The sequence below is a fragment of the Anas platyrhynchos genome, chromosome 1 (assembly GCF_047663525.1).
Source record: "Anas platyrhynchos isolate ZD024472 breed Pekin duck chromosome 1, IASCAAS_PekinDuck_T2T, whole genome shotgun sequence".
Lineage (NCBI taxonomy): Eukaryota > Metazoa > Chordata > Aves > Anseriformes > Anatidae > Anas > Anas platyrhynchos.
This window is the reverse complement of record NC_092587.1, coordinates 112089849-112109770: the sequence shown is the minus strand read 5'-3', so window position 1 is coordinate 112109770 and position 19922 is coordinate 112089849. Positions and strand designations below refer to the sequence as shown.

The 19922-nt window shown below is 41.5% G+C and overlaps 2 protein-coding genes across 6 annotated transcripts in view; both read right to left on the bottom strand.

Annotated features, from left to right (window-relative positions):
- Window positions 1-7537, bottom strand: part of MORC3 (MORC family CW-type zinc finger 3) — a 29484-nt gene extending 21947 nt beyond the window's left edge. The window contains exons 1-2 of the mRNA XM_072026855.1: window positions 7380-7537; window positions 3037-3109 (exon numbers count right to left, since the gene is read on the bottom strand). Coding sequence (XP_071882956.1) covers window positions 3037-3109; window positions 7380-7418 — 112 coding nt within the window. The 5' untranslated portion in view covers window positions 7419-7537. The remainder of the gene's footprint in view (window positions 1-3036; window positions 3110-7379) is intronic.
- A 2660-nt stretch (window positions 7538-10197) lies between these two features.
- Window positions 10198-19922, bottom strand: part of DOP1B (DOP1 leucine zipper like protein B) — a 45735-nt gene continuing 36010 nt past the window's right edge. For all 5 annotated transcript variants that reach the window (XM_027449128.3, XM_027449131.3, XM_027449130.3 and 2 more), the window contains 9 exons: window positions 19639-19748; window positions 18002-18148; window positions 17524-17585; window positions 16477-16605; window positions 15858-15994; window positions 15454-15509; window positions 14804-14953; window positions 14198-14327; window positions 10198-13471 (listed from right to left, as the gene is read on the bottom strand). In XM_027449128.3, coding sequence (XP_027304929.3) covers window positions 13211-13471; window positions 14198-14327; window positions 14804-14953; window positions 15454-15509; window positions 15858-15994; window positions 16477-16605; window positions 17524-17585; window positions 18002-18148; window positions 19639-19748 — 1182 coding nt within the window. In that variant the 3' untranslated portion in view covers window positions 10198-13210. The remainder of the gene's footprint in view (window positions 13472-14197; window positions 14328-14803; window positions 14954-15453; window positions 15510-15857; window positions 15995-16476; window positions 16606-17523; window positions 17586-18001; window positions 18149-19638; window positions 19749-19922) is intronic.

Sequence of the window (19922 nt, the reverse complement as noted above, 5' to 3'; positions counted from 1 at the left end):
CAATTTTTCAGTTCCGCGGTTAGGTACGTAATAGTTGCAGAAGTCATGTGCTGGCACAGAGATGCATTTCTCAGAAAAGTCACTGAATAGTAGCCAAGTTTTACACAGAAGCAAATATATGTATTTTTAATTATTATTATTAGAAGCTTTAAAATAAGTAAATGCGCTAAAAATTAAGTCTCCTAAAGTATTAACCTCTTTATAGTTGACAACATTAGATCAAAACATTACAATGAAACAGCTGCGTCAGAAGTCCGCAAACCATGCCTGAAAACAAAACAAAGTTCTCCAGCTATTCCAGACAACAGTACTAGACAGTTAAAAACTCAGTCTGAGACAAGTGGTTGAAACAGAATGAAATGAGCGGTTGAAATTGAAAACAAAACCCAGACAAGTTTCTAGTTTTGTTTCCTGTTTCCCAAGCAGCTGTTGCAACATTCACTTTTCTCCAATCCACCCAAACACCTCCTCTGACTGACTTCTAGGAGGACAGGTTACTGCGTGAAATGCAGACAACAGCTCATCACTAATATACCTGGCAGCAAAAATATCTTACCTGCAGTAGGCTTTTTGATTGGGAAATCAGCTTTGAAGTACTATCACAACTTCAGATAATCAACTTTGAGACATTAAAAAAAGAAAACAAAAACCTGAAGCCAACACCTTCCCCCCCCCATCTCAGATTGTTCTGTGAAAGCTAAAATTTTGACTCCACACGTGCAGGAAATTAGGTGAAAAAAATTACTGCTGCTTTACTACCATATAGGTTCTTTATCAGCAGAGTTGACAGTCACAAATATATATCCTGCTACCACAGGTTTTTCAGATCTAAGAAGGTGTGACTTTCAGACTTTCACAGAAGAGAAGTATAAAATGCTATACCCCATCCTTCCTACTCACTGGATTTGAAGGAGCCTGCAGCATTTCTACTCTAAGTGCAACTGAAATCATGGTTCCACGGGTATTTCTTGTTTGCAAAGCTGGTTTAAATCTCATCTGCACTAGAAATGCTTCCTAGCTTCTCTTCCCACCATCTCTGTGGTGCTCACGGCATTTGGAGGCTGGGGGAGCTGTGATGTGACTGCACAGTAGGAAGCAGTATCCCTACCTCCCTGTCTGTTTTGCAGGTTCAACTGAGTGGCAAAACCCAACAGCTCAAGCCAACCCTACAGCCTATAAAAGGAATTACAGCTTAAACTAAATCTCAGGCCTCTGTAAAGTTATTTATTACTATTGCTATTATTACTGCTTGATATTTGGCTTATAGCATAGCCTCACATAGCATGAGAAAGACAGATTACAAAATCAACTAACTAGAAGCCTTTACACCCAGCACGTTGCTACTATGCTTCTGTACCTTTTTTTACAGCAAAACATATGACAAGAGAGGCAAAGGAAGGAAGAAGGCAGCTCACAAGCCTTGCACAGCACAAATGTGTTAATTCCAGACAGGTATGGCATAAGACAGATGAAATGACTTAACATGTCAGTCATGACTTACCACCGAAACAGCTAGTCATGTGGTTCTTGTTTCCTTGTGACAACTCTCTCCTTATCTAGCAGAAAATTTCTTTTTTTTTTGCTAGGTTACTTTTCTTCTGGCTTACGAACTGATAGAACTAGAGCACAGGAAGCTAAAGAATGTGACCAGAAGAGTTGCTCCCTTTGGCAAAAGCAAACTGCTTGATAAGCTGAGCAAATCTTTCCATACCACGCCTTTATTTCGAGAAACCAGCTAGAGAAAGTAAGCTAATCATCCCCCAACTCAGGGAACATACAACTCTGAGAATATCCAGTCCATGGCTATTCAAAATAAAAAGCACGACAATAAACAGGAGCTAATAGATCAAACACACTCAAACCCCAACAAACAGCAGATGATAGAGACAATTACAAAAACCAGGATTCTTAGGACATCGATGGACCAACCATTCAAAGGAACCACTCAAGTGTAACCCTGAAGATGTTCAACCAGAAAATTCGTAATCCAAAAGAATAAAATAAGGATGTTTCAGAAATACTGTGTCCATGTGCAGAAATTACTGGTGGATATTTTGAGGAAACACTGAAGTGAAGGAAAGGGAAAGGTCTAAATGGATGGAAAAAACACACAGGGTAATGGAAGCGATGGAAGAGTGGGAATAACACAGGCTGACTGCGTGAAAGCTGTTCAGTACACTGCTGCGGTTGGAACCTTTGCCACTCTGTTGTACGTTCTCACTAAACTTTATTTCTATTTCCTACATGAGTGTGCTCTCTAATCTGAATGTGTGCCTGTACGCATTTGTTCTGCTAGCCAACATGAAGACGGACAAGTCAACAAGCTGGAAGAAACCAGAAACTGCAGAGATCCAAGGTCTAAGCCAGAGACTGGTAAAAAGCCAGTCTGGTAAAAAGTCTGGACACAGTAACTGGAAGGACTCCAGGTCTTAGCAAAATACCCAGAAACGTGGGTAAATATGAGAGTTAAGTGACCAAGAATAATGCGCATGTGCCACTAACAACATTTAAATGTGGTTAACCATCAAACAGGAACAGAACAAGGCCATTTGGTCTGTTCACATTTTGTGTTTATGTGGGTTCTTGCAAAGCCATCATCCTTCAGTCTGTGCGAAACTGCCTGTCGCCAGCTGTGTCTGTACAGCACATAAGTGTGCAGGCACATCCTTGGAATTTGTGCTCAGTCATACTGCTGGCTGAGACTGGGAACAGTGAAGAGCAATAGGCCTGCATTTGGTGGACTAGAAGAGAAAGGATTCTCTTGGCCCCACTGTCCTCTGCATTTGGCAAGCTTCAATAAACTCAGTAAGAAGAAAATACCAAGTCCTAGAAGGCCCCCGCAACAGATGTCAGATAGTACACATGCTGTCAAGAAAGAATGAAGTCAATCTGTCTGACTGTACCCAAACAAGATTTCTGTAAGATTCTGAATGATAACAACAGGGTTTCCTTACCTGAAGGGAAGAAAAACAAAGTTTTACAACAAGAAGAAGAGGTATTACAATCAAGTACTCAGGCAACTACTGATCCACATACCTATAAGTTCCGCAACTGCACTGAAAGGCCAGGTGTGACTGGTGGAGTTGGTATGCAAGAACTTTGGACAAAGCTGAAATGAACCAGAAAAAATGGCATTAGTTTGTGTACTTCAAACAAGAAGTTACAAAAAACATCAAAGCCTTAGTCCAAAACCAGCAAGAGAAACACAAGCACTCAAACATTAAAAATGTAAACCTTAAACCACAAGTATGGATCTGGGAAAGGGCACAGCACCCCACACCCTCAGTGACTTGCTATCTCATTGCTCCTTTTGCCTTTGTTGATCAAAATCACCTGTTAATGGGACCCATCAGGCTTTCTCACCTAGCAGTTTATACTGTTGGCAATTCAAGCTCAGAGATTTTAGACACTTATGATCAGATGCTACCACAGGAATGCAGCCACTACTTGGATTAGATGACAACATGCAAAATACACTTGTTTATGGGACACATCTTGCAGATGTCAGTGACAAAGTATTCTCAAGTAATTCACAAGAGCCTGGGTTTGCACGCATTCACCTAGATCAAAAGAACATGAAAACCAGTAGATATCCATACAACTTCAGGATTTGTCAATGCAACGTTTGGGGAAAGTATAACTGCTGAAAGTGATAGCTGTACTTGCATTACCACTTAAAATATCTGTAATTATACTTTTACAAGGCCTTTAGCACAAACCCAGTGCATATACATGTGTATGTTTAAGCCTTACCGGCACAGTTATGTTCATAAAAATCAGTACCTATGAATACACAACACTGGAAAAAGCCCTTGTACGGTGCAGCTGCATCAGAAAACACAATCCATATTTTAAAATATTTTCTGATTTTATATATAAAGTACACCCATATCCTCACTTAATACATTTTACAGAACTACTACACCGACAATCACTTTCGTATAATTAGTAAAGTCGAAATAAACGCAAGCAACCACTTCAAGTCTCCAAATCCACTTATCAGAGAAAAGAATAATGCTAAGAGCAAGTTCCAGAGCTGCGAGCCAAGTGCCGTGGTGGGAGCGCAGCAGCAGCCCTGGTTCGGATCAACATAAATTGCCAAGAAATCTCACCTTGATTCAAAGGTCACGAAGAGCGCAGAGCATGCTTTCAGACTGCAGCTTAACCCCTCTATTTCTCCACCAAGCTAGGCTGCAAGTACGAGTGGGCTCTACATTCTTCAGTGCCATCTGTGTTTTAAAATCCCACTTTTATAAACTCCAGTAAACCGAACCAGCCCCAGTCACCGTGCTCCTTTCAAGTTCACACCAGATGCTTTCAAACAATTCAGAATCTATCAAGATGACATCGAGCCAAGTACTGGGAGCCTCACGTGTACCATGGCACATGCTCCAGCAGACCTTTCGGTTTCATTCTGTACCATATCATGGGTCAGCAGATCTAAGGATCTGTTCTCTTCACTTCAACCTTTCACAGTACTGGCAGCATTTGTTCCTTTGCCTTCTAAAATGATGATAATCAAAATACACCAGGAACAATTGGATTCCACCCACTCCCTTCCAAACCCCAAATTCCTCCTTGTCAAAACATGATACTAACACAAAACAAACAAAAAAAATCAAACAAAACCACCCCCACACAGGTACACATTCAAATATTTAGCATCTGCTCAGCTCACTGCTTAAATATTTCTTTGCTGCTAGCCAGCGAGAGACTCCTGTCATGCAGAAGGAAGACCGGGACCCCACAGTAACCACTGGCACTGTAACCTCAGCAATATTGACTTGGAAAAAAGTCCTGACTGTAGTTTTAAAAGGTGTGAATTCAAAGTTGTGGCCCTCCCTGGTCAAGTAACATTGATGAAAGAAGGAGCCTCGGCACCACTAAAACTGACTCTTACAGCCAAATGTCCTTTTTTCCACAGAGCAAAGTGGATGTGTGCCCAGCAAAAAAATCTCTTCACGCAGTGAGTGCCTGAGTAATACAGAGCTTCTCCATCCTTCACTTCACTGCTGCGTACCAGCGGCTGACGTTGAGAAGAATAGCATCATAAGGAAACCCCATCTCTTATAAACAAACGCGTGCTGATCTCCTGGGACACTACTTCATTTGATAAGGCTTTGAAAAAGGCTGAGACGTGATACACGATGGTGGGAATGTGAACAGTTACGGGAAACTAGAAGACACGGATGTGGCCATGGGAACCATCAGAAACCGGCTCTTGGCTCTAAAGCTCCGCCAGCAAAAGGCAGGCATCCCCCAGGGTGGTTAGTGGGAACATCTGCCTCCCAGCAGACAGCACCGCTTGCTAATGCAGGGCTGCAAAACACCGACACAAGATGAAAACAGCTTTAAAAAAAATGGAGACAAGCACCGTAAGGCCATTAGCTCCCTAGCTTGCCTCAGAGCACATCCAGCTGGCTGCCAGCACAACCGAGGGAGAGCTCAGCGGGAATTACTGGAGCCCGTTTTGTCCCCAACACTTCATTTCATCAAATCGCTACTTTAATTAGCTCTGTGAATAATCGCATTTCCAACGAATACAGTCAGAAAGTTACTCCCCAGGTGAACGCTCACTTTGGGCTATTTTAGTATGACTGCAGCTGAGGTGATCCAGCTGCGCTGAGCGCTGGGCCCAATAGATTTTGTTAGCAAGTGGGTTTTGGTTGGCTGCTTCATTTTTTATCCTGAAAGCAAGTGCAGCAAAATCCCTTCAGAACACAGAGCTAAACCTCCACCTCCTTCAAACTGCACGTACGGTTCATGTTATAAAAAGACTCAGCTGCACTAAGGAGTCCCCTGCATTTACGATGAGCAAATATTAAAGAACAAAGCAGTTTACCTTTGAAAATGACAGGCAGCTTTGGGAATTCTGGTGCTCCAAGAAAAATGCAACTATCCCATCTCTTAAAGAGTACAAGTCATGCAAAAATAATGTAACTACTGAACAGTCTTGTATTTTAGATGAACTTTGCAACTTTGGGGGGAACAGCCCTGCTACCATCCTCTTCCTCCCACTTTTCTTCCATCAGGTTGCTTCCTTCTTTCCTGCTACATGCCTTCCGCCTCCCTGCCAGTTATGCTAGCACGGCTGCATGATAACATAGCGAACCACATTATGGCACTGCTCCAAATTAAAACTAATTTTTTAAATCTTATTTTTAATCTGGATCACTTCCTGATCTGTCTCATCACGCAACTGAGAAAAAAAACACGTTACCAGAGCAACAGCAAGAGATAAATGCCAGGGTGGGAACGAGCAGCCAGGCCTGCCTGCACTACCTGTGCGGTTCATGCATGCTTCTGAAACCAATGAAAATGTTTTGGTGAAACCCAACGTATTTCTAAAGCACAGCTGCTGACAGAAGAGGTGGTGACTGTCAGTTTTGTGTTGGTTTTTTTTCTGGGAAACAGTGCCCAACTGTATAAAAGGCTCTGTTAGGAACAAGCAAACCAGAAACTGTATCAGCTGCTTCATTTCTTTACTGAAAACTTAAGGAGAAATCACAGCTTTGACTGAAGACACACCGAATGTATGTTTAAAGTAATGACTACTGACAAAAAAAATAAGCAGAACCCTAAAAATAACTCTGAAAGTTAATTATTGCACCAATTCTAGGGGAGATTCTGCAGAAGTCTGCCAAAGTGAGATCAGTTCTAAACTGCAGCCTGGCCTGTATCATGCAGTTTTTGCAAGTACAGGTATTAATGCTGGTGCATTTCTCCCCTCCTTTAAGAAAGCTACTGAAACCACGGGACAGCTCTCGTTTCTCTGTTCCCAAAGCAGGAGAAGCCGAAGAGCTGGGCGAGCCCTTCCCTGCCCGAGCGCACCAGGCAGCCCGTGCAGTCCAAACCCCTGGCGACAGCTCGAGGGCCAAACCGAAAGCGCGGCTGCAGCAGCGCTGCAGGCAGATGACATCTGCGGGCAACCTCTGCCCAGCGCGGGGCAGCCACCGCCGGCTGCTGTCCCTGAGGAGACCCTCGGCTCAGATCCCCCCCCGGCGCACGACCCCAGCCCAGATTCGCGGCCACGGCCCCGAACTGCCGCGGCCCGGCGATGTTTACAATCCCCAGGGCGGCTCACAACAGTCACCCCGAAAGCCACAAGCGTCCCGTTTCGCCCCGAGGCGTTGAGGAGCCTCGCCCCGGCCCCCCCCCCCAGGGCCCCGGCCCCCGCCGCCATCTCCTGGCCCCGGCCCGGTGGGGGGGAGGGGGGGGGGCGCTTCTCTCGGCCTCCCCTCTCCCGTTCCCTTCCTCCCCTCCTCCTCCTCCGCCCTCCCCCGGTGCTCCCCAGATCCCCCCGGTTCCCCTCAGCCCCCCTCGGGCCCTGCAGAGCCGCTCGGAGGCGATCCGGAGCCCCCCGCCCGGGCGCCGCTCACCGCGCTGAGGCGGATGCCGCCCTGCGTCTTCGCCGCCATCTTGGGGGCCGCAGCCAGCGCCGGGCCGGGAGCGGGGAGGCGGCGGGGAGCGCCCAGCGCGCGCACTTCCGGCGGCTCCGAGCCCGGCCGCTCCCGGGCAGGGGCGGGGCGGGGCGGCCGCTGGGCCCCGCCCCGCGCCCCGCCTGAGGCACGGGGCAGGGCGGGGGCTCCTTCGCTTATTTTTTTTTCCGTTTTTATTTATATTTTCTCCCTGTTTCAGGGCAGAGCTGTCCCAAACGGTTCGTGCCCTAGTTTCCAGACCTGCCCCAGCCGCCCCTGTGTGAAATGCCCGTTTCTGACACTGCCGCCCTTTTTCCTCCGAGTAAAAACAACTAACTTCGTGAGGCCCTAATAGTTAAAAAAACACACGCCCACATGACCTAAAGACCCCACCGAGTCAGCAAAACGTTACTATTAAAGGTGTGATTTATTGTAAAAGAAAGATGCTGCCTGGAGCTTCCTTATCATCAGATCCCCCCCAGGTGAGGTAACCCAGGTGTTGCCTCTCCTTGGGGTGTTTTGCTGTGCTCCTTATCTACAGCCTAGGAAGGAACAAGTCCTATAAAACCCCGCTGCTGCTCCACGCTCTCTCCTGCAGCTGTAGCATCGCATCGCATCTGTTCCGACCCGATCAGAAGTGTAATGCTGGTTAGCTGGTGAGCACACCCTCTAAAGGCATAATTGGGATGGAGTAATAGAGTTGTGACCTGCAACTGTTTGCTTTTGCCCAGCAGAACAAGCTCAGCTGCAAGCCCCAGCATGCACGGTAAGGACCAAAAGTTTGATCAGATGGCTTTGATTGCCCTTGCTCACCGCAGCTGGTCTGTCAGATACACTTGCATAACAAAGATTGCACAGCTCCCTTCCCCCTTTTCCACTGGGTCGGGCCTGTGTTTGTCAAAGACAGCACTGAGGTCAAATTCCAGTGCCTTTATTTATGAAATAAGTCAGACAATTAAGAAAGACGCTCAGCACGAGCCTCCCTGATTGAAGGTTTAGCACCACCTGTGTTCTATCAAGTGGCATACAGGTAACATTGCAAAATGCAAGAGGACTAGAGGCCAGAATTCATACTTCACCTACTATTTACCCACAGAAAATTCCTCAGGTGTTTCATCAAAGTTACTGTTTCAGCTATTTGCAGGTATTTTGAGCAGCACATAGCTACTTACCTTGAGTCCAGACTACTAATTTTCTTCCTGGAGAACTTTAAATAACCGATTGTTTTACATGCTTTTATAGCTGGGAAGCTCCCTGGTGGCTATTGTAATCAAGCTGGGAGTTGCTCTCCAGCTCCCTTTGTCATCCTCCCAGGTTTTCATTCTATAATCTCATAGTTCTGCTGTTAGAAAGGAGCTGTTACTGTGGTTGGAGAGAAAAACAAACATCCACCCACAGATATAGGTACACATCACGGGAGAAAAGGTCCAAAATAAAAGCCTGAGATACAGCAATTCATGGTGACTGAAACCTGACAGGCCACTCACCCTTAGCTGAGGAAAAGCCTTCAGAAGACCTTGAAAAGCTTTCTCCAACAAAAGCCTATAATTCATGATTATTTTTTTATTATTTTTGAGGTGGGGCCTAGCAAGCCTTCCCATAAACATAAAGGAGATTACTGGCAGCCCTGGGGTTGCAGTGAAAGCCCTGCTCTGGGAGTTATCGTGGAAAACATACCTCAGGCTCCTCTAACCTGGAAGTGCTGTCAGTTTCGAACAACCATTTTTCACCATCAGCCTGCTCCTGCCACTCCTTTGCTCTGTTTGCAGGAGCAGAACCAAGAGACCTGGTCCGCTGGGCAGTCACGGCTGCCATCAGCTCCTGCTGAATTTTTGGAAACCGAGCATCGGGAGACAGCTATGGTTTAATAAGTGGATAAGCTGCCCTGGGATAGTAATTGCAAAAGATGGAGGTGTGCCAAACCTAAATGACCAGCCCTGCTAATTTTTATTTGATTAAGCAGGTACTTAGGAGGCATTCAGTGCCTCAGTATTACTAAATCAGTCTACACTACAGCCTTCCTCAGCAAACATGCAACATACACTGGGTATTTAGAAAATCATTGCAGTAACTGAACATTAGTAGCTTTTCAGGTGCAAGATACATTGCTCTACCTTATGAAAGATGTGCAAAGACTCAGGAGAAAGTGAAATCTGAAAAGCAGCTTATACATCAAAGTAATTGAAACCATACTTCTCTAGCCTTACACCTTCTCAAGCTCATTTGTACAGAAGAGTTCTCTTCCTTTCAAATGAAGAGACAGTACCTTCAGGGCATTTAACCTGGACATACCAACGCACAGAGCCTGAAACTCTGAAATCCGTGGTGCACAGAGAACGAATGCACTCTGCAGCAGCAGCCCCTGTCTCCCTGGGGAGAGGCACTTCCTCCAAACAGGCGGTCAGTGCCTGTCAGCCGCTTGGTCAGCAATCCTCTGATTCTGCAGCAGCAACTTCCTTCACCAGGTAGCTCTGCTTGCTTCTTCAAGGTGCAGAAATCCTGGAAACTTGTCCCAGCAGCACAGGACTGAGATCTCAGGGTGGAAAGTTCAGGAATGTGAATGATGGGGACATCAGAGGGGCTTGTGATGAGAAGACTGGGGAGGTGGTGGTACAGTCCTTCCCTGTGGGGATGTGCATGGGCCAGCCCAGAGACACAGCTGTAGGGATCCAGACTAAGCCATCACACACTGAGAGCGAATTCGAGAGCTTTTACAGAGTCAGAAAAAAAATAAAGATGGTCTGTGAGCAGTAAAGGTAGTCTAAAAATGAGAACTGCATTTGAAGAGGTATTTCAAAATAACATTTAATATTATTAGAAGAATTACATTCAAATGTAGTATTGAACACACTTAACCATTTTTCAATGCTCTGTATTTAAAGTTCTGCTATTCTTTGGCAGTTATCTTGGTTGTACCAACTGTATTTTTCTTCCCTTCAGGAAAAGGAAACTCTTGTGAATATTTAAATACTTTTCCCTCTATGTATCATGCACTGCTGCTATGCTAACCCAAAGCTGAAGTATCCAAGAGGGAAAGCTAAGCTTAGTTATTCTGAAAACAAGCAAAAACTACACAACACAGAAGAGGCATTTCCTCTCCAACTCTTGGTACTGAGTTTGAGGCTAAAGTTTTTCAGATGTATCCATGGTCAACTCAGACAGTTGTGGTGGTGGTACCAGTTTTAGAGTAGTACAACCTCCTCCTTGCTGTGGATTTAGCAGATGTAGTATTAAAATTAAAACAGCTACAGTCAGCCCCATGTAGAAGAGGAATAAAGTTACACTGTTAGAGATAACTTTAACTGCAAGCTTCTGCCACCCAAGTAGGACTGTTTTAGTTAGAACCCTTTCCTCTTTGTCCACACCCCTTTTATGACACAAGATCAGCTTATTTAGTAAGTTTTAAAAGACTTTTTCCTCTGACGAATTAGATTCTGCTTCAGTGAAATGCTTCTGCAAGCCAAATATCTGAGGCCATTTAAAGCAGCGATCTGCAGAACCACAGAACAAAGGCAAAAGTACGCACAGATGGCAAGAGAGAAGAAGCAGGTGGTATTTTTGTAGAAGGTAACATCATCTTAGAAGTCACGGAGTTCTACACTCCTAGGTCACAGATTCTAGTTTTAATGCTCACCACCACAGCCTGGGCGGCAGGGCAGAGGAGTAACTGATGTTTGATCCCCTGCATGTCCCAAGTACAGGCAGCCAGAATGGGACATTCCCTTTCAAAGGGAAAGATGACAAAACCCTCCAAGTTACTGCTTCAACACCTTTAGTTAGCGAGGAAACTAAGTGAAGACACAGGTTTATAGCTTATAGGAGAACACAAAGCAAAAGGTTCAGTGGCAAAAAGTTGTTAGATTGTGTTAGATTTTTAACAGGAGATTTGGCAGCAGATCATCAGAATTTTAAAAGAACTCCCTAAGTATGGAATGCAACCAACAGAAAGATGAAAGTACAACTACCAAGTCATCCTGAGTATCAGCAATATTCTTTTTTAAAAAAATCACTATATTTATGAAAGTAATGAACAAAATTATTTAAAAAATATCTGCTCCAACTTTCAAGTGATACTTAAAAACAATTTTTTGCACTTGTGCTTATTCCAACAGCATTAGATTGTTAATAAATTACATGAAAACAAGTAATTCACATTCCTAGTCTACTGACTACACAATATTACACTCATCCGTTACTCTCCTTACTGTAAAAATTCACAGAAACTAAGGTTAGCATAAGCCTGTTACAATGTTACCTTCATACAGCATTACAGTATTATCACAGTAAAGCATGTTCAGCATTTCATAGATTTAGTTTATAATCCAAAGATGGACTCGTACATCTGTAGGTAAAAAACACTGCAGAATAACATTCCATCTTGTGTGAGTTTTGCAAAAATCCCTGACCTCATGACGCAGTGACATTAACACATTCATTTGGCATGTCCCTTTTTTTTTTAATAACAAAAAAAGAAAACAATAATGATGTAGTCCAACACCAAGTACATTTACCTCAGTTGTTCCAAATAAAACAAGAAGCACGTACCAGTCTGCAGGCATATCTAACAAACCCATTTCTCTAGAAACAAAGGTGCTTAAATAAAAGAGCAGACAAAGCTTTTCACCACAAAAACTATGACAAACTTCCCTCTTAGACAAATCAGCATTGCAAATTCAGTCAGAAAAGCCACTAAATATGAAAATTCAGTGGAGTTCACCTCCTCACTATTTGGTGGCAGAACTAATCACCCTCTTCCACATCCCGGATGGTGGAAGCAGTGCAGCACCAAAAGCAGCTGCACAGGGAACAATACTATAGTCATGGCACTGAGAATGACCTCCCTACCTCTGTTAACACCTAGGAACAGCCAAATACATCCGTTTGTATAAAAAGTGTCCTTTAAAAAATGATTTTTCTTTTCACTTTAATTAGGCTGTCAGTCTACAGCAATTTATATTTTTACAGGATTATCTTCATTTAACTGCATTTCACAAGTCGCAAAGTGATCTTAGACGCTGAAAGAACAAAAGTTCTTTCATTTAAAAACTGAATTAGAATATTCTTAATAAACAAATTAAAATCAAAAGCCCTCAAAGTAGTGCAAATTATAAAATGTTACTGCATAGGTTTGCCTTTTATGCATGTGTTTGCTTTTTATTTAGGAATCACTAATCCTGAAGAATGCTATTATAATACAAAGCTGAAATTACAAACATGGTAAGTTTGCAGTTACTTGCACAATGCAAAGGCTTATAAAATACACCTGCTTCAAATTTAAATTATTTGTTTAGAAGTTGGTAAGCGTTAGGACAAGTTAAAGAAAGGCATAATAGAAGGGGGCTTTAACATCATGAAATGGCTCTTCTGCAAACTGATTGTATGCTGACATGCAATATTATTTTTTTCTCAAATTTACTTTCAGAACACAGTTCCAAAAGTATTTTAAAGTACTTACTTGAGAAGTTGCTGGATAAATGGTACAGTTGCTACCTTCACCAACTCAAAAATATTCTTCCATTATTTACAATCTTTTTAATCCTTCACATTGAAAACAAGGAAAAGAATACAGTAACTATGGTAAATTACCACTACACTGCACTTCCTCCTTCCCATCTCCCCAGAAACTTAAGAATCCTGCTTTTTAACACCAACTGGAAAGAAGTACACTGTAGAAAAGCAGGAAGAAATCCCAAATGTAGTTTCAAAACTGGCAAAAAGAAGAATTGCAGTATATATATATATATATATATTTTGCTATTTATCCACCACAAGTGAAGCGTCTGACATGCAGCTTAACTTTCCATGTTTTCAATGAAGTCACATTCAACGCTCTCTTCAAGCTGTTGCAAGATCTTTATGCCATTACTGCCAACATAGTCCACAGGGAGAGATGCAGAAGTATGTGAATGCTGGGATTCACTCCCATTCGTTGTAAATGCACAACACAGAGTCTTGAAGAAGGGCATAAGCTGGGTGATGCTTGATATAGTGCGGAAGTTCAAAAGAGGAAATTTGTGCCTCTTGGAAATTCCCTCATTAGTGTTGTTTTTTTCCTGCAAGTATGCAAACCAAGGTTTACCAACATTTCTGCACTGAAACAACATTCTACTAAATATGGCTTATTTGAAGCCTGTACTATATGCTTGTTTTTATACTGAGAGATCCACAGCCTACAGCTCTATCACAATACAAATTGTATAGATGGTATACTGAGTTATTTTTACGTTCAGGTTTGAGCTGCCATTAAATGGAAGTCTTACATTTTCAGAATACTGTCAATCTGGACTAGACTTTAGAAGCCCCTATCAAACAGCTGCAGAATACAGAGTTAACTCTAATAAATACCAAGTGATGCCCCTCTTCCTTTTTTCTGCAAGTATCAATCCTAATGCTAAATTTTAGGATTAGGATTAATCCTAATCCTAAACCTTAATGGTAATTTAAAATGCTATTATGGTAAACATTTTTATTTTTGCCAAAGAACAGTGTGCTGTTTTTATAAATACCAGTCCTGTCTGTCTGAGACAAATTGTTCAAACCCGTGGGCAGATTTAAGGGAACAAGGAAAATTGCCACTCCACACTCAAAAGAAATCTGACATCTTCAAGATCTATTTATGAAAGCAAGCAGATACATTTTTAAAAGCCCCAGGAATATTATTATAATATCTAAAAACTTCTTGCCTAACTTATAAGCTTACCACTTATTTAGAAAAGTACATTAACAGCCTCAAAAGAAAAAAAAAAAAAAAGGACTCAAGTAAAGCATTTTTTCTTTACCCTGTATTTCTTCTTTAGCAGATCCATGATTCTTACTATATGTGGTCTGCATTCTTGATGATTTTCTACAAAATGAGAAGTCACATCAGATGACTCTGTGTCCACCTCTGGGACGAATGCCCATTTGTACCTGAAACAAATGGAATACATTGGTAAGAAAACAGGTAGAACAATTCCATTTGAATCACATGTAGTTTAGCAGAGCACTGGTTTGTTCACAGAATGAGCTGTCGTACATATAATGTTATGCTATTACCAGAGCCAAACTTAACGAACAGGCAAGTTACTATCATGTCAGTACTTATATGCAACCAGCTCAAAAAAAATCCCAAGTGTACGCAAAGGGAAAACAAAGAGCAATCTGTTTTTCTCTTCTCTATATTTTTCTGGTGAGGGAATCTTCAAATGAAGTAAAATCCTCTTACACTGACAAGACCAAAGTGTTTTTCTAAATACCCCCAAATTACTTTTATCCTTGCTTCAGTGTTCGCACTTGTAAAAAGAACAAATGGAAAAATTAACTCTAGAAAAAAATATATCTGAAATTACTTTAAAGGACAAGAACAGACATGACTTGGAGACCACTTAAGTAATTAGAAGACTTACATTTGAAACAACTGCATCCTGTCGGGTGGAAATGAAAGTGCTGTGTCCAAAAACTTACAAGCTGATAAGTACAAGGATAGCTCATTCTGCTGGATGTCAGGTCCACTGCCATCACCTGAGACTTTATGTTTGCTTATTTTGCTGTTGCTTCTGCGTTAGTTACAATTGAGAAATGCACAATTAAAACACAAATCCAACATTTTTCATTAAGCTAAAGGAAAACATCATCTACATTTACACAAAATGTGCACCTGTACCTATGTGCAACAAAAGCCTTATTTTTTTTTTAATCTGTATTAACACTGGGATTAATATAAAAAGAGGCTGTAAGCAGAGAACTGGTATCTAAAATATTCAGAAAAAAAAACATCAAAATGTTAAAATATCCAAAACACTTACTTGGCATCTCTTCTATTTTTGTATGCAACTATTAAGTACCATTCTTTGCATCTAGAACTATTTTAGCTGCTGGAAAAAAATCCTAAACTGATTCATTAGTGCCAGAAATACATGACTGCAATTACAAACATCCTGCTGTCTCTTTCCTATCCCTGAGGAAAAATTTTTTAAAAGTAGATACAGAACAAGCACAATTGCTAACAGCTTTAACGAGTTTCACAAGCTTTCATCAGAGAAATGGTAATTCTTACTTTGATGGTTCATCTTCCTCAGTTAAATCTTCTTCCAGTTGTAGAAATGTCTGAATCTTGAAAAAAATAAATAAGTTATGGGGATGCCAAAATGTTCATACAACACAATCATTAGAAGATATGCTTCACATAGTAGTGTAAGTAATAAAAGGAATAGCAGGCTCTTGGTTTACTTTCATGACTTGAAACGAGTTAAGTCATGCAAGACACTACATTAGCAACAACAGCAACATCAGTCAAAAATGTATTTCCTAAAGACAAGGTTAATTATTTTCCCAAATTATCAAACTAATGTAGACCTCTGAAAACATTTCCTTTTTCAAACAATGGGTATATTTGAGAAGAAGAAAAAGACAAAATGCAAACAAAGACAAACTAGTTTCAAGTTACTACTTATTCCTTACCAATTCAGTCACCATAATTGGCCACAATGAGGTTAGATGTTGAGGAGAAATCCTTAACAAAAGAACTCTGAAGAAGAGAAACATCTGTGCGGCAACTAGTGAAGTCTGTCCAACCCGGAGGTTCTCAGACAGTCGTTCTGAAACAAACATTCAAAAAGTGAAGAAAAAAAACAGTATTATTTTCTAGAACACACATTGTTCCAGGAAATCAAAAATACAGAAGGTGACAAGATAAAATTTTTGCTTTCAGTTTCAGTCCCTTGCACTCTAGTAACAAGTATGTCGTTCAGAAGAAGTCTGAAAACGTAGGGGGTTTTTATATTGGACAAAATTATGTCAAAACTGACATTTGAGGGGAACAATAACCCAAGGGAGGCTGGTAGACTGCCACAAAATAATCCTGTTTCCACTTATATTTGTAGGCAAAAGGCTTTGGGTATGCAGATTCCTGTCTCTCTCTTAATGAGACTGTTTTGGGTAGAATTCAGAGATTCACAGTATTATAAATTTTGTTGAGAACTTTTTATAAAAAACGGAAGTATGACATTTCTTTCTTACACAATTTATGTATGTATTACAGCTGAATAAAAAAGGCAGATGAAAAGACCACAAATTTTACCTTGTATTAAGGGAAGATAGAGATGATACTGATCAGTTTCTCCACTGAAGACAGCAAAAGCTTGCCGCTTTAACAACATTGCTTTTTGCTCAATACTTGGGTAGAGTTTTAAGGCGCTGCTCTGCATATCTAGAACATATAAGAATTACTTCTTATCTACCATATACAAACTTCTTGTGATTTGGGATTAAAATAATTTCAATGTCCTGAGATACTTTAAAAATATAAACTCTCTTTAGGTCTACAGATTGGAATAATATATTGGTGTTGATCCAGATCCACTCACACTAGTGGGAAAATTACATGAAGCAAACACTGCAGCTCAAATGAGGCTACCCAGTATTTTCAGGCCCTCTCCGTCCTAATATGCATGAATCTCCTTCTCTTTTCAGCCTCTTAAATCCAGAGAGGAGTGCTCTCAAGATGTACTGAGCAGAAACTGAGACAGTAAGTTAAAAACTATATATCTTATTTAAAATTAACAGTTTTGCATTGTAACCCTTCAACTACTCTTAAAAGGTCTGAAAAGGGACAAAAGCTGCTGCTTCTTTCAAAGCTCCAGGCAAATTCAAGGGGTCCTAAGTCACCTCTTCCCCAAGGACTTAATCTTCTGCACTGTCCTCAAGCCTGAATTAGAGATCAAAGCATGTTGCTCAAAGGTTTGCTGCACAGGTGCACTATATTTCTGCAGCACTATGCACTACACAGATGCATGCAAAATTAGCCAAAGTCTCCTTGCTTTTCTAACAACTGCTACAGTCACACTTCAAAAACTTAAAATTATGGTCAAATGTGCTTGTAGGAGTCCAATATTAATGTCTGTTGAACAAAAATACTTATGGTATATTTTAAATGGTACCAAAATACAGAGTCAATTTAGCAAACTTAGTTTAGTTTTTAGCAGAGAATAAAGTTGTTAACAATCAATTATGCAGCTGTAGCACTGTCTGCATTTTATCAATACATTATTAAGAATACAACTAATAGCTGAAAAGCAAATACATTTCAAATTAATGTAGAAATAAGTCAAAAGTAGCTAGTACTTACTCATCAAGTCTTTAAACATAGTTTTCTCGTGTGTTAGAAGATGATCAATAATGGATCTCCAACTGTATAAGATATAGAAGGAATTAGACAACCAGAGAAAGCTTTGGTGTTGATTCACCTCAAAACATTTTGTCAAACATTTCATACTAGGAAACAGTTTCCAAAGTGTATTCAGAATGCAGTATCTTACGGATTTTAAAACATACTACATTCTAGGTCCTTCTTCTCTATTATATGTGGTTCTCAAATCACTAAGGGGAATTATCAGAATGAGACACATTTTTTCTTCTGCACAATAAAGAAATTTTAAGTGCTTATAATCCATTTAGTATAGTAAGTTGTTGAGTCCCATTTTTACCGTTACTCAATTCTGTAAGAATGCACTAAAGAGAATTTTCAATATTAGCCCGTTCCCCTTTAAGCCTTCCTTTGCAAATCATAGAATAGAGTCTTGGAGCGCTACAGTCTCACGTCTTACTGGTTGCATGAAGTGTCCATTTGGAAAAAAGCTGGATCCATATACAGCTCGAGAACTTCTTTTTTCCAGGCTCGCTTGGTGTAGGCATATCCACTCAATGAGCCGAGCAACTGAGAACCAGCACGGAAACTAGGAATGTTGTAGGTACTGGGCGAAGAGAACAATAATAATAAATATCAATCTTTAAAAAGTTAAATTTATGTACTCAGAAAACTAACTGGGCTCCCCAGAACTTCTAACCAGATTATCTCAGTAACAGGTAGGCTATGTCTGCATTAGCTCATAACTCACAGCAGTAGGAGATCAGTTGATCAAAACAGTTTATACAGAAGCTCCTCACATTTCCAGTGTTCCTTGTCTACGGAGACGGTTTTGGATTAGACGTATCACAGCACTGCCTGTCTCCACTACAGGTGTGGTTCAAAACTTCCCCAAAAATAAGTTTCCAAACTGGTCAATAGGCTCAGTAAGGCACAACAGTGAAGGTGTAACGGGCCCAAGTGTAAACTGGTAGGAGCACGGAGAAGGGACCCTCCATGAACTGATGCTTGTCCTCTGGCACCTTTATTCTGCAGAGGACACATACACCAAAGACCTTCCCAGGAATCTTGGCTACAGCAGCTGCTCCGACCATGGCTAAACTCAGGTTTCAGGTTAGAGTGGTGGCACTCAAACTAACAGGAGTACGACTTTTAGTTGAGAAGGGATGCAGTCAAGGCCCTCCAAATGGAGACAAATCACAGCATTCACTTCAAAACTAAACTACTGCTCTAACAAAATTGCTAATGTAAACACAGTCATCAAGCATTACCCTGAATTCCGTTTGTCCATTACAGCAAAGAGAATGGTCAAGAAAATCATTCTAAAAGCACAGAGACATAACTCAGTGCAAAACCCAGCAATGTCTGCTATTGCTGCATGAGTTTGGTTGGGCAGAGTGTAAACTTACTCAATATACAAGATATGCTCGCAAAAAGGAAGTTTTGTATTACCCTGTTGTGGAGGATGGCTCATCATTCAAATGGCAGAACCACAGAATGGTTTGAGTTGGAAAGGACCTCAAAGACCATCTGGTTCCAACCCCTCTGCCACGGGCAGGGACACCTCCCACCACACCAGGTTGCCCAAAGCCTCATCCAGCCTGGCCTTGAGCACCTGCAGGGATGGGGCATCCACAGCTTCTCTGGGCAACCTGTGCCAGCGCCTCACCACCATCATGATAAACTGACTATGCCTCATTCCCTAGATCTTCCATAGTGAGCAGAGAAAGAAGCTCTTCTGGGGTATCATTCAGGACAGCAGTCTCTGAGCACAGTTTTACAGGACTACGGCTCATAAAGGAAGGGGTTTCACCCCTTCCTTGGTGAAACCTTCACTTGTTAGTGACACTACGGATAATTTTCTAGATCAAAAGATCACGGTACAGGAAGATACAGGAAGGGGGCAACACGCTTGCCTGTTCCATACAGTTGATGACTAAATTAGAAAATTATTTGTATGAGACTTTGTACTTCAGATCTCCAACTCTTACAGTTCCCCTTGACTATATTAAGCACTCCTGAGAAGAAGAGCAGAAGTCCTACAGTGTGGTCAAAATCAGACGTAATAAAAACCAGATGTGCTAAGAGAGAAGTCACCTGTGGTTGCGTAGATAAGGAAATACATAATATAGTAGACGGGAAATCAATGGCACAGCTTTCTCCTTCTCATCACTCCGGTAGACCATGTCCAAAAGAGAAGCAAGAACCTTAAAAATGAAAAGAATGTCTCATTAACCCTATGGTAGGTTTCTCACAAAGGAGAAAAACATGTTATGTTTCAAGATAGGATGTGTGCACATGTGAGATGCCTCATTAAATATTTAAGCTCATTTTTTTTTAAGCTCCCATTTAGCTTACCAGAAAAACCTAATGTATTCCTC